This window comes from Lolium rigidum, chromosome 3, assembly GCF_022539505.1.
Source record: "Lolium rigidum isolate FL_2022 chromosome 3, APGP_CSIRO_Lrig_0.1, whole genome shotgun sequence".
Lineage (NCBI taxonomy): Eukaryota > Viridiplantae > Streptophyta > Magnoliopsida > Poales > Poaceae > Lolium > Lolium rigidum.
In genome coordinates, this window is record NC_061510.1 from 94,897,626 (window position 1) to 94,912,991 (window position 15,366).

A 15,366-nucleotide genomic window follows, 5' to 3' on the forward strand; every position below is an offset into this window, starting at 1 on the left:
AGGATGCTCCCGGGATTGCGATGAATGACATAATAGGCATCTGGACTTAAAAAAATCCGGGTGTTGACACCAAGGATGCTATGCGCCACACGAGGCTAACACACTCCACCAAGGAAACCAACTCCACCAAGGATGCAACTTGCCACTAGAGGCTAACACACTCCACCAAGGAAACCAACTCCACCAAGGATGCAACTCGCCACTAGAGGCTAACACACTCCACCAAGGAAACCAACTCCACCAAGGATGCAATGCGCCACAAAAGGCAAGATGGCCACTAAGGCAAGAACACCACTAAGGAGGAACACACACACCCTACGAGATCGAAATCCCGGAGAGAGCACAACCGATGCACCTAATGCAATGGCTAAGAACACCACTAGGATGCCCAAGTTCTTCTCTTCCAAATTCCAACAAAGCTAGAAGAAGCTATTGGGGGAATAAGGGAGGAAGAACAAAGTGAGGAGAAACACCAAGAAACTCCAAGATCTAGATCTAGCAAGATCCTCTCACTTAGAGGAGGATTCAATTGGTGAAGCTCTAGATCTAGATCTCCTCTCTCCTTTCCCCCAAAAATATGCAACAAATAGTGGGGGGATCAAGAGGAGGAAGAAGGAACCCAAGGTCAACAATGGAGGAGAGAGAGTGGAGGTGCAGGGTTTGTTTGGGCGGAGGTGGAAGAGAGGTATATATAGGGGCCCAGAAATATAGCTGTTGGAGGCTGGAAAAACGGTCAGATTCGCACTAAGCGGTACTACCGCTGCGTAGAGCGGTACTACCGCTTTCCCTCAAAAAGTCAGATCTGAAAATCGGGCCAAAACCGGTAGTACCGCTCTGCGGAGCGGTACTACCGCTTGTGTTCAAAAACTGTGCAAATCTGAGAAGAAATGAGAGAGAGAGGGAGCAGCAGCTGTAGCGTGGCAGTGACTAGCATGCGGTAGCAGTGCATGCGCAGCATGCAGATGGGCCAGGCGGGAGCAGTGGCAGGCGGCAGGGCGAGCGAGCAGTGCAGCGCGCGCGGGAGCGGCACGGGCCACGAGGCGGTCGGGTGCGTGGGTCAACGCGGTGCCCGTCTCCCGCGTCGAGCGAGCGAGGAGCGGCGCGGGATCGCGTGCTTGGCGTGGGCGAGGCGATCGAGGCGAGCAGTGGCGCGGCCTGGGCGAGCGAGGGCGTGGCGCGGCGAGTGTGTGCGTGCGGGCTGTGTCGGCGCGGCCCAAAGCGAAAAGAGGAGAAAAAGAAAACAGGCCAGATGGGGAAGAAGATGGGCCAGCGGTACTACCGGGCCTGGTACCGGCCTGGTACCGTAACTGAGTTACGGTACTACCGGCCTGGTACCGCTGTGCGTCCAGTAAGCAAAATCGCTCGGGCGGTACTTGGACCGGTATTGATAGCGGTAGTACCGCCCGGCCCAAAAGGCGTTTTCTTTTTCTTTTTCAAATAAGATGCACTCTAAAAATCATAACTTGAGGTAGAAAACTCCGAATGACATGAAACCAGTTTTGTTGGAAAGAGGGCGACAAGAGCTACCTTCTCACATGATGAAATCATGGAAAAGAGTGAGTGATGATTTTCTCATGGTCATAGAGGTGTAACCTCTCAATACGATATATCGAGAAAATCATCACTCTGTCGCGTGCAATACGCGATGCAACCGAAATCCGTTTCATGCATAAGAACAAAGAAGAACCAAGAACGCGATGCAATGCATGCAAGGTTTGAGCTCTCTCCGATGATACGGCCCACTATCCTATCGAGCACAAACCTAGTCCTTGCGCGTTCTTCTCGAGTCGCCAAGCTCCGTCTTCACCCTTGTCCATGCCACTGATACGCGTATAGCACGCGTCCGTTGGGAACCCCAAGAGGAAGGTGTGATGCGTACAGCGGCAAGTTTTCCCTCAGTAAGAAACCAAGGTTTATCGAACCAGTAGGAGCCAAGAAGCACGTTGAAGGTTGATGGCGGCGGGATGTAGTGCGGCGCAACACCGGGATTCCGGCGCCAACGTGGAACCTGCACAACACAACCAAAGTACTTTGCCCCAACGAAACAGCGAGGTTGTCAATCTCACCGGCTTGCTGTAACAAAGGATTAGATGTATAGTGTGGATGATGATTGTTTGCAGAAAACAGTAAAACAAGTATTGCAGCAAATTGTATTAAATATGAAAGAATGGACCGGGGTCCACAGTTCACTAGAGGTGTCTCTCCCATAAGATAAATAGCATGTTGGGTGAACAAATTACAGTCGAGCAATTGACAAATAGAGAAGGCATGACCATGCACATACATGATATGATGAATATTGTGAGATTTAATTGGGCATTACGACAAAGTACATAGACCGCTATCCAGACATGCATCTATGCCTAAAAAGTCCACCTTCGAGGTTATCATCCGAACCCCTTCCGGTATTAAGTTGTAAACAACGGACAATTGCATTAAGTATGGTGCGTAATGTAATCAATAACTACATCCTCGGACATAGCATCAATGTTTTATCCCTAGTGGCAACAAGCACATCCACAACCTTAGAACTTTCTCATCACTTGTCCCGCATTTAATGGAGGCATGAACCCACTATCGAGCATAAATACTCCCTCTTGGAGTTAAGAGCAAAAACTTGGCCGAGCCTCTACTAATAACGGAGAGCATGCAAGATCATAAACAACACATAGGTAATAGATTGATAATCAACATAACATAGTATTCTCTATCCATCGGATCCCGACAAACACAACATATAGTATTACGGATAGATGATCTTGATCATGTTAGGCAGCTCACAAGATCCAACGGTGAAGCACAATGAGGAGAAGACGACCATCTAGCTACCGCTATGGACCCATAGTCCAGGGGTGAACTACTCACTCATCACTCCGGAGGCGACCATGGCGGTGAAGAGTCCTCCGGGAGATGATTCCCCTCTCCGGCAGGGTGCCGGAGGCGATCTCCTGAATCCCCCGAGATGGGATTGGCGGCGTCGGCGTCTCTGGAAGGTTTTCCATATCGTGGCTCTCGGTACTGGGGGTTTCGCGACGAAGACTATTTGTAGACGGAAGGGCAGGTCAAGAGGCGACGCGAGGGGCCCACACACCAGGGCTGTGCGGCCCGGGCCCAGGCCGCGCCGCCCTGGCGTGTCGCCGCCTCGTCGCCCCACTTCGTTACGTCTTCAGTCTTCTGGAAGCTTCGTGGCAAAATAGGCACCTGGGCGTTGATTTCGTCCAATTCCGAGAATATTTCCTTACTAGGATTTCTGAAACCAAAAACAGCAGAAAACAGCAACTGGCTCTTCGGCATCTCGTTAATAGGTTAGTGCCGGAAATTGCATAAATACGACATATAATGTGTATAAAACATGTAGATATCATCAATAATGTGGCATGGAACATAAGAAATTATTGATACGTCGGAGACGTATCAGCCACCACCGTCTTCCTCCAACATACACGCCACCGTCTTCATTCATCTTCAATGCCATCTTCTCTCTTCATCTTCTACGCCGTCTTCCTTCGACACCATCTCCATCATGTCCTCCGTCTTCTCCATCTTACAACCTTGAGTCCAACAATGACTATGGACTTGACCTAAGATTGATTCTCAATGCAACCGTTAGTCCATAGGGATTGTCATCAATTACCAAAACTACACATGGGGTAAAGGACTTGTTCTTACAGCGTGTTTCAGACGAGCTCGGGGTCGGTTTTTTTTGTGATTTATTTGGTAGCCTGGTTTGTATAACTAAGGGGAAAAAAGCTCTCGGTGATTGCTTGCGTGTAGCCTACCCCAAATGGCATTGGCGATGCAACATTAGATGTTTGGTAGCATGCATGCAATGGTTGCGGTCACATGTTCTCTCTACTGGTGACATTTCCATACTACTTACATTAGTACCAGCCTCTTATTCTCAGATGATGGTGTTAGCTCTATCCTACCACGTTGCGCTTGCCCACTCCAGCCTCTTATTGTTGCATGCTTCATTGTCCCCTGATCCACACCATGGTCGGTCTAAACTTCATTAGGCACAATAGTTTTTGTAAAGTAGCCATCTTCTCCCCAAGCGAAGATCCAGTTGTGTATAATGCAACAGGCAAGTACCAGCTTAACTTGATCCTTGTGAGTGTGGAAGGATTTTTTGTCAAGGACCTTAACATATTCTTCAAAGCAACAAAACCCTCTCAATGGTGACTCTAAGGACTAAGGATTGAGTGTCTTAGATTGAACAACTCTTTAGCATTTTGGGGCATGTTCCTTGCTTTGAACTCGTTGAGATGGTACCTTGTTTTTCTGAAGGGTGAAAGAATCCCAAGCCGGCATGCATATCCAGCATCCTCCAAGTAGAACTTACCTTTAGGGATTTTTAACTCATCATGCCTAGTCATGCTGCTAGCTAGGATGCTTGCACCATGAGCACAACCCTCCGTACCAGCTAGCACACAGGTGAACTTCAGATAGAAATCCACATCAGCTAGCACATTCTGGCTGGTGTAATGCTTCCTCATCCTGAACGTTTAAGAATGTTTTTTTGGGAACCCTTGCTATCACATGAGTACCATCGGTAGCTCCAATGCAATCTTCTGAAGCAACGAAGAGATAGTCACATTTCTAACCATAACACTCGTGCAATGAAATGAAAGAATATAATTTGTGCTTGCCCTGAAATATGGCCACCATCTGCAACTGTTCTTTGATGGTGGCTTGATTATTTTGCCACTAAGCTCTTCAACTGCAAACAACAACACTGCTGGAAGTAGCGAGAAATAGTCTCCATTGATCGCATGAATATGCTATGGATCACTCTAAACCTCTGGTTATGATACACATCGTGAAGAAACATGGCTACTTGTTCTTACACATAAGTGTGGATGCTATCTTGAAGCAATCCCCTCTCCCTGAATGTTTTGACAAGTGCATAGAAAGGGTCTCTTCTCATTCGAAGCATTGGCTAACATCTACATCATTGCAATTGTAGATGTAGTTCAAGTTTGCCATCCTCTCCTGATCTCGTAATAACATTGGACTGTAGGTGACTAAGACAGCACGCTTGATTGCTCTCTTGTGCAGCAACAAGATCCAGACCTGAATGACAATGATGAGTGTTGTGGCGTGATGCAAAACCTGGATGTGGTCGTCCTTATCAAATTGATCTACGATTTGGAATGGCCAAATCGATCCTACGGAGTTCTAGGTAAATGGATGTACCACTAGGTCAGACAGTAGAGTAGAACAATGTCGTTTACCTCTGCCATGGCAGATGATGGAGAGGAGTCGGCGAAGGAGATTGGCCCTTCTCTTACCTGCACATTGTGACACGGGTATGGTGTCGAAGACCAAGAAGACGAGGACGGCGAGTTGACGGTGCGAGAGTACAAGGAATCTATCATAGTGGTAGATCTGCATCCCCGCCGCCGACGATGTCGAAGGGGGGATGTGAATCTTGGTTGGGGGCTAATGGAGGAGGTAACGGAAAGCTAAGAGAGTGCTTTGACACCAGTGTTGGTCACAATGCACACCCCCTCCGAAAATCGAAACACCCGTTTTTCGTTTCCACCGGGCCTAGCTAAGTACCATGCAAGCTACCAAAGGCACTCCTTTCCTTTTTGAGTAGTCATTTCTAGCATTAAGTTCAATTTAGACTGCTAGAACATCTTTACATCTTATATTTAGGAACACAACGGGTTATCAATCGCACTAGGAGAATGTGAACTATGCAGTGCATACGGCAGTCACAACTCACAACCTACCACACCGAAGAAACATAACACACGGGACGTCTCAAGAATCAAGATAGATGCACATAGCACATGCCAACAATCTGTATATACATATGCCAGTGATATTTACAACTTCCAAGCACAGAGCCAGGCTAGCGAGAACAACAGCAAGAAGAAAGGAACAGAAAAGATGACAACTCTGGAACAGAACGATCAATTGGACTTTGGACCAACACCAAACAACGTGACATTCTAAGGCTCGAGAAAAAAGAGCAACCCAATGTGCAAAGAAAGAATGCTTTGCGGCTAATTTTCATGCAGAAGCCTCAGCGGCAGCGCGCCTCCTTAGCTTGGCACGTGTCACGCGGATGGTCTCCTCCATCACAGTCTCCTCTTCTAATGAAGGCTCAAGCTCTTCAGCGCCCTCTACAGCATCATCGTCAACCTCATCAACAACGTCATCATCTGCTTCGGGTTCAGGGGTTGGCTGAACCCTAGGCTCAGGCTTTGGTACATCAGCATCAGCAGCTGAGACAGGCACTAGTTCGACCGCAGGTTTTGCCTCACTTTTCTTAGTGTTATCGTCAGGTTTTGCTGCAGATGCAGCTGCGACAGGTTTCGTGGATGCCACTGGACCAGCTTTCGCAGATGCTTGACGCTTGATCTTGGGGGAAAGAGGCTTGGTCTCCTGAGCTTGCTGTGCCATCGCTGCTTGCCGAGCAGCAATAGATGCTGCTCTGCGCATAACAGGCGGGCCTTGTCTTTGTGATTGCTGTTGCTGCTGTACCTGAGGTTGCGGTTGCTGTTGTTGTGGCTGCTGTGGTTCCTAAAGGAAATAAAAACATATCTCAGTATAACGACATTTGACAATTTAATGGAAAGCACAAACATATAGTATGTGGAAAGCACAAACATATCTCAGTATAACTTCCAAGACGGGTGTATATAAGCACAAACATCATGTGACTATCTGAAACTGATAAGTTTCCGAGACACAGCTAGACCAGCCCAAAATTATCCAAAAAAAAAGAAATCTTCTGCTAACAACCATCCGCCATGCCACATGAAAATCCTTCTTGATTTCTTGTGCATTAGTTTGTACAACATACAGAAGGAAAGCTCAAATGGCGCAACTTTCTGAGTTCAACATTAGTAAATGAGCTTTCTGAAATTAACATTAGTACATGGTGCCGCATGCAGGATTGAACTACTATCAAGCCTTGAATAGGCTCCATTTGACATTAAGATAGATTACGATAATTTCATTTGCTAGAGCCACTTTTTAAATATTTGGGTGTTTCCTATATTTTCCAAATCAGTTCGACACAGATTTGTTAATGTGTTTCTCAGGACAAATGAGATGAAATGCCAGAGGACAACCAACCCACTTTTAAATAAGAACATCAATTTTTTTACGACATTCTTTCCTGTAGGTAGTTCAAAATACAACACAGCCCAACAAACCGTAAACTCAGCCCTAAGATATTAGCACGCTTCTGATTTCAAACGAAAAGACGGTTTAGACATGTGCCAGCAGATGGCAGACATGAAATAGTAAAATACTTCTGAACTCGAAAGAGGGGCAATGAAATAGGACAATATGCTATCATCTTACCAGCAAATAGAACTATCAAGTATATGATATGACAGATTCTGCATATATTAGATGGTTAAACTGTAGTTCAGTGCAAATTTAGATATCAGATGGTAGCAACCATGAGCATACTAATCAGCACACTTAAGCTCAAGAGAATGATGGTCCTGCACTTTTCGCAGCATTCTAGGATACAGATCAGCAACAGTTTTTTTTTGACATGAGATCAGCAACAGTTTGGTTCACTGTTATTAATCCAAAAGGGATGTGTTTTACATAGTTGTAAAAACTTAAGTGTTCCTAAACTACTCACCAATATCAGCTGTAAACTTAAATGAACTTGTGGTGCTAAAACACTTGACTTATCTTCATGTTATCATGAAAAACAGAGATAATATACAACCATATAACATGATGAACAACATTTTTTTATCATGCAATGTACAAAACATAAAATAATAAGACCTAGGAATTCATAAAGAGGTTTAGAGATGGTAATATCGTCAAACGGTTTAGCTTGAACACTATGTGTACTAACTACAAACAAAGAAGGCAGGAACTTCTCACTTTCTCAGGGTTATATGCTTGCATACTTTTACAAACTAAGCATGACTTCAAAATTCATGCAATGGCTGTTCAGTGATTATAAGATTGGTGCTTCATAAGGTTTCAACATTAGAGAGGTGGATTGCAGTAAAATTTGTTCTTTTCATTTTTCTTCTATTTATGGCAGAAGCAGTCAAAGAAGATCTTTTAGCATATACAATAACCAATGCACTAGTACATAATTGATTCTTCTTCTAAGAGTAACTCCACATACTATCTTAGTCCACAAATTGGAAACTCTACAATATCATATTGGTGAGGGTACTAAAGGCATCATGCATAAAAATATAACTAATGAGTTTGCTTTAGAAGCGCAACAGAAACTTGAGCTACGGCAACTGCATAAGCATGCAGGCATTAAATATCCCCAGGTGAAAAAACATCAATTGGCCCAATACTAAATCGCATTGCCTGAAAGAAACATATTATAGTCTCTAAAATTCGCACCTGAGAACGTTGTTGTTTTGATTTCTGGGATGGTGACTGTGAAGCAACATACTTCAGAACTTCAAAGAAGGTACTCTGTCCTGCAGAAGCAGCCTTCTGGAAATAAACGACAACTACATCGCTGGCCCGAGCTCTCAATTCAAGCAAATTACGGTCGATTTCATTCTCATGCTGTGAAATATATGGCTTGAAGAAGGTGCCATAAATGTAGGTAGTTCCCTGCAACAAAGCACAGATCAGTTAAATGTGCAGAGTAATCTGTAGAATGAAAGCTGCAAGTGGCAAATAGAGTACCTTTGTCCTAGGGTACCACAAGTAAATAAAGAACAAGAGCTTTGCCTCGGAGTAAAATGGTAGCCTTCAACATGAGGAACTAATGTTAGGGACTGTTCAAAGAACTCCTGATGAAAAAATGCAACCATTGGTGGTCTTACCATGAGATCGTCAAATCTCCAAACCTCTCCAAAACTGTCATAAGAGCAACTAAAATCCTAGACACGAGAAACAGATCAAAATTTTCAAGATTATTTCCCTTGGATAATGTTGTGAACTTGTAATGATACAACTGAAGGAACCACCTTACCAGTATTGACACCAGAATATGAGCTGCTCGATCTCAGGCTTGTTCAGTTCAACAGTCTTGTAGCACTCATATGCAGGATAGGCGTAGCCAAAGACCAACCTACATGTAAGATGTGTATCAAAGATCAGAACATAAATGAAATGTTTGTGCCTTATTATCGAGTTCTTCTTCCACTTGATCTTACTTAAAAGAAAACATTATTTTAATTTACACTTGATCCGCTCTACAATAATCCTCAAAATGGAAATATTAGCCATTGTGAAGATGCACTGAATTTTAGCATCTCGGTATGCTGTAATGGATAAATCACTTACAAGAAAGAGCTTGACTGTTTACGAGACGCACACACAAACAAGGACTAATACGGTGGCAGATCTCGACAAAAGATGTCTGAGGACGACATAATGTCGGTTATATTTTTTGTCAAAAAAATCAAGCACGAAAGCTGAGTTTCAGATTAACTGGTAGAAAACCAAACTGAATCAATTTGCCAAAAATCCGTTATCCATTCGTGAGCATTTCTATAAACGGACTAGCAGACAAGAATCTTGAAAAAGAACCAACGTGCATAAGAATAAACGAAGAGAACATTTGACCGTTGTGCAACGTATTGAAAAATTTCCCCCATGCTCCTCGACCTCGAGAGCAATAAACATGTAGTACTGCTATCACATATTTTTGAATTTTGTACGAGTCGTCGTGCCCTTATTTCACGCCGGGGAAGAAGGTTGACAAATCGACACGAAGGAAGGCATCTTCCGATTTGTTTTCTCGAAAAAAATATATAGTACGGAGTAGTATCACGGATGAAGGAAATGAACCAAATTACGCTAGCCCTCCTTACGAATGGATGCCCATGCATCTGGTTTAAAAGATAACTGCACACCCATGCCCTGAATCGGTTGCCAAACTGAAAATGCCAAACCGCCAGGACCACATTTGAAAGATTCAGCGGAGGAGGGGCAGTAGCGCTTACAGGAGGATCCTGGAGAGGAAGCCGCCCATCATCTTGTCCGACCGCCTGCGCGCAGCCAGATCCAGAGCACAAATCAGAGGACGTCGCCGACAGGCAACCGCAAGAACGAATCGGAGGAACCGCAAAGAAAACAAAACCTGGCTGAAGAGGGATCTGGACGGATGGCGACGGGGGAACGGCCGGAGACGGCGGTGGCGACGGCCGGGTGCTCGCTCGCGTGCGCGTCGTCCCCCTCCTGCCTCTAGGTTCTATCCCTGTTCGGCGGCGGCGGCTAAATATACTAGCCGCAATGCGGGAATGCGGGGAGGGAGGGAGGGAGGGCCGGAGGAGGAGAAGAAGAGGCGAGGCGAGGAGAGCACGTCCGCCGTCGGCTCCGCCTCCAACCCGCGATTCTTTCCTTATTTTACCGGGTTATAATAGGCGGATCTCTACCCTGAGACCATTTCTTAAACTAGTCGTTATTGCCCCCTGTCTCGCTCCCTCGGGTAGGGTTTCAACCATGCGTACTTTTATATATACTCGTGTATGTAGGAGCATGTATGTACCGTATTATACTGTTGTGCTTCATTCTCCCCGTACGCACCTTTCCTCCTTATCCAGCCGTTGCATCAGCCCGCCGGAGAACTCTTTAGAAAAATTCAAACTCTGTAGAAAAATTTAAGAGAAAATAAATGTGATGACCTAGTAGTTGAGCCCGAGATAATAATCCACCCGTTTTATTGCGAGCGTAGCTAGCATTATCATGCTCCAGGAACTAGTAGCAGGGATATCATATCTTAATGATTGACTGATTGTCACCGATTTAATCATCATTTTCGTAATTATTCAGATGCTTTCTGAAAACATGAAAAAGATCACCCAGATGCGGTTCCACCGGCACCACCATCCCCTTGGGGTCTGGTAATCCTGTGATCAATCATGGTACCAATCTCACCTCATGCATTTTCGAGTGAGCTGTTGCATAGGATCCAAGCAAACACATTGAGGTGCTCGTGCTTTAGTTACTAGCTTTAACCTTGCACTAGGTCCGATCCGCAAAGGGCTAAAAAGCACTCACCCTAGTGCCAAAGTGGTTAAGCGAGCGGGTAGAGTAAACAGATCAGAAAGATGGAGCTTTGGGGGCACGGCGCAGATCAGCAGAGATAGATGCGGTTGTGCGTAGATGGATGGACTGCCAGCCGTACTAGGTAGTACGCCGGACAGACAGGAGGGACACAGCGGTTGTTGGTGGTCGATCGATCGATCGATCATCGATCTGCAGGCTGCAGCGCTGCACGTACGTAGGTGCCGCCGGTACCGGGACGTGACCACTGGATCCACAAGCTCCCAAGACGCAACGTGGGCATGGATCTACTTTCGCCTTCTGCCCGTGCACATGCGCGCTTCACGTCACCAATTTCGCCTAGTTCATCTAAAAAAAAACTAATTTCACCTAGTGAAACACGCATATGCTCATAAATATGTATATATGTTTACTCCTATAAATATGTATATATGTTTACTCCTATGAACGTATGCTCGTACAACTTACCTGTGTGAGCACCTTTAAAAAATTGAGTTCAAAAACTCATCCGACGGGTTTTGAGATTGACGAAGTCACCACAGACGTCTCGCTATTGACGGCCGTTACCAATCAAATCCCGCCACAACCAACACATTTTCCCAGGCTGCGTGAACGGCTGGGATGATCTGTTGTGCCAAGGAAATACGGATGTTGTTCTTCTTTGCGGGGAAAAAACAGTTGTTGTTCAATCAATCGTTCGACAAAGCTAGCCCTTTAGGTTGGGAGGGTGGTTGCTACTTGCTAGACATAGGAGTGGGAAAAGTTCCCGACTTTTTCATGAAAAATGGAGTAGAAATATGGAAAAGGAAAAAAAGAAATTTCGCAAAACATAAATGGAAACTTTGGTGGAAACGAAAATGAAACAACATTTTTTTTCCGTGAAACAAAATATGTTTTCTGGCTAATATGGAGTTTTCATTTTAGGGTTAATGTACATGAGCCAATCCAACATGCTCATAACATGTCATTGTCAAGCCGAACTTCCAAAGCGTCTAATCCCAAGACTGGCGACGATGCAATTCATTCATGCATTCGAGGAGGCTTCAAGGTTCAACCTTTTTCATGTTCCCTAATAAATCGAGCATAGTGCTGGAATTGGGGAAACAAATTTGTTGGTTTGCTTGGATGCTTGAGATATTTTGCATGATTAAGGTAGTGGCAGATCCATGTACAAGTTGTTTGGTCAGCGGACTCCACTGTTTTTTTTTTGGCAAAACCTCTTAATACACAGTTAAAAATAATAATAATAGTAAGAAAATCTGTACAAAACTACTTGTCTGATCCCACATATTAAATCTGACTCCATAGAGTTCGTGCTCAGGCTCCACCGTTGATTCAAGGGTTCGTTTGGTTCCGGCAAATATGTGCATAGCTCCGTGTCCTGGTATGTAACTGCATTTGCTTCTGTTTTTGTTCTTGACGTTTCTATATTTGTTTCTGCATCCATAACATAATATGAAAAATAAATGTGGGGCCACTCGATCGGTTTTGTCTATTTCTACTCGGTTTTCATTCCTAGCTAGACACGGGACTCACTCCGGTATGCTGCCATTTCATAGCATGCGGCTGAAAGAGGATGCACGTGAGCACGTTCTGGCTTTCTTTGGATGGTATCCCATGAGGCCATGACTGCCGTGCATGGGCTGGTTCTCCCTGTTTGCTTCTTCTGTCAGTGCTAAATCTAGTAACCTTTGGTGGCATTGGGTTATTCCGGAAAGAAATTACCAGAGCTAAACGAACAACTGCAAGTAACATGAATATTGGATGAACCAATTGATGGCAGGATACCGCAATGGTATGAAACTATGAACTATTCGCGTGGATAGCACGAATCCAACATGCAACATATAAGCCGTCGACTAGTGTAGTGAGGCCATCTACTATTCATATCCCACTCTCTCTTTTAGTAGGAGAGGGACAGCGGACTGCTGTGCGTTCTTTTTCCCTCATCTGTACGTGCCGATAGTCTGATTCTCATAATTTTTGCTTGATATACATGGGCCGGCCTTTGGGATCGTGATGGGTAGGTGAGGGGACAGGTGGTTTAAGTGTTAGTCAGCAACGTCATGGATGGCACTGAAATCAACATATTTCATTACTCAAAAAAAGAATAGCCTCGCAACCGTATTTCTACAAACATCATATTACAAAGCTTATGGCAAAGAGACCGACTAACGAAAACTACACTTTCACTCGTTCAATTTGTAATATACTCAAATTGGCTGAATTTGTAAAGGTTCCAAGATCATTTGAACAAGCTACTTAGCAATTGTTTTGTTGTCGTCAAACCCTGACAGACGTATGGCACAAACACGCTTCTTACCATTTGGTTAAGATTGGTTCTCTCTAATCATCACTAGTTGTCCAATCACGATTAGTAGCTTTTTTTTAACTTAAGCCTGATTATGTATCTAGATGCATTTTTAGTGAGATACATCAGTATCGCGCCTCATTCAGACCTAGCGCTCTCGCGCCGCTCCCGCGAGCGGCCGGGAGCCCGTGGCGGCGCCTCTCCAAGCCCCCTGCCTACCTCCGCCTCGCCGCCGCGAGGGCGTCGCGGGCAAGCCCGTCTCGGCGCCGGCGGCGGCGGGGCCCCTTCCCTCGCGCGGTGGTGGCGGCGCGGGCCACCCACGGCCGGTGAGGGCGCCGCGCTAGGCGTCGGGCGCGGCGGCGCGGACCCTCGGCGTCGGCGTGGAGACGGCGCATCCCTGGCGTGCTCGTGGCGGCGGTCGCCTCGCGGAGCGGCCCCGGCGGCTCCAGGTTTCGGGCGGCGCGAGCTCCTCTCTCGGCGGGCTCGGACGAACGTGGTCGCCCCGACGGCGTGCTGGTCGACCCCTTGGCCGGCGGTGACCACGTGTGCCGCCTCTCGGCCGGGATCCGGCGTCTCACGGGCCGGCGGGGCCCGGGCCTCTCCGAGCCCGGATCCGGCCCCGATTTGGTCGGGATCTCCGTTTCGGTGGGTGTGTGCGGTGGTCGAGGTGCGGTGTGCTGCCTTGGTAGCAAGCACGGCCGGCGGCGGTGGCCTGCCGGTGATGGTGAGGGTGTCGAGAGGCGTGTTGGCTTCGCACGGACCGGCGGGGGCACGGGGCCATGCAAAGCCATCGTCTTTCGTCCCGCGAGCTGAGTGCTGCCGGCGGCCACGGGGGCGTTGGTCTACCGATCCTCGGGAAGGGCTCTCTCCGGTCGGGTTCGATGCTTCCCGAGCGCGGGGGCCGGTGGTCTCGGCGTGAAGGTCTTCTCGTTCTCTTCCGTTTCTCCGTTGAGCTGCGAGGCTGGGACGCGGGGCGGCGGCCTCGGTTGGTGGGAGTCATGTTGGTTGGCGGGCGAGCCAATGACTGCGGTGTCTGGCTGGTTACCACGGCCGTGAGGGCGGCGTGGTGGTCGGCGGAGTCGAGCGATGTGGGGTGTAGTTGGTGGTGAGGTGGCCAAAGGGAAACCTTTGCCCTCGGGCCACGGCGGCGGCGTCCGCGGACGGCGTTCCCTTGTTGAAGGCGCCGTGAGGCCAATCTCCGATCCTCTACTGCCGGGTGAAAACCCAAGATCCTCGGATCGGGCGGTGGCGGCACTCCGGTGTCGTGCTCTTCTTGAAGACACTGTCTTGGAACCCACAACGCGAGGCTCACTGATGGTTGTGACGGAGGTGATTCTTCGGCGATCTTCGGCAAGGCTTGCTCCGCGCCCCTTCCCTTGTCGAGCTTCCTTGACGCTGCGGTGCGGTTTGTGAGCAACGTGGGTTGGTCCCCGGTGGTGGTCGGCTTCCGGTGGCGTTTCGCGACGGAGGAGTTCCGTTGAGGCGCGCGTGAAAATGGCTCGCTCTCGAGTGAGCTCCGGCCCGACACTGTAGACTCCACCTCTTCTCCGAGTTTCGTAGGCGCTTTGGCTGAGCTCGTTGTTTACGCTTCCGGGTGTAGCTTCTTCGGTAGTTCGTGTGGGTGTGTGGTGTCGTTTTGTAAGCTGGGTTCAGCACTTTGTATCGTTCTCGCCGTTGGTGGCTTTGTTAATTCAAAGTTGGGCACTTGAGTGCCTTTTATCTAAAAAAAAGAAGTTGCGATACTTATCTTGGAATGGAGAAAGTAGTTTGTATGATTTCAAATACAGCAGTAAAACGCCCATAAATTATAAAATTGGATATCACGTGTCGCCGAAACAACTTTCACCGTCTCTTAAATCAATGTCAGTTAGCTCTATCCAGTTAAAGCAGATACATGTTGCTAAAAGAAGAAGGTAAAGAAGATACAATGATGATTACATATATATATATATGTAGGTCTGAAGGGAGATTCCAAGATCACTGCTTACTTTTGTTAAATAAAGATGCCGCTCAAACTTTCTTTTGTATTCATGTGTAGGCAACCACATCGCAAAAAAATAAAGTGTAAGCAATCAGCT

At 46.9% G+C, this 15,366-nt stretch overlaps 1 protein-coding gene across 1 annotated transcript; it reads right to left on the bottom strand.

The window, feature by feature from the left end:
* Window positions 1-5,767: 5,767 nt before the first annotated feature.
* Window positions 5,768-10,112, bottom strand: LOC124697665 (putative HVA22-like protein g). Its single transcript, XM_047230218.1, has 7 exons — window positions 10,052-10,112; window positions 9,915-9,959; window positions 8,939-9,037; window positions 8,790-8,846; window positions 8,650-8,713; window positions 8,356-8,574; window positions 5,768-6,534 (listed from the first exon to the last, which is right to left on the bottom strand). Exons 2-7 carry the CDS (start codon window positions 9,944-9,946, stop codon window positions 6,022-6,024), a joined length of 984 nt encoding a protein of 327 aa, XP_047086174.1. The 5' UTR covers window positions 9,947-9,959; window positions 10,052-10,112; the 3' UTR covers window positions 5,768-6,021.
* Window positions 10,113-15,366: the final 5,254 nt, after the last annotated feature.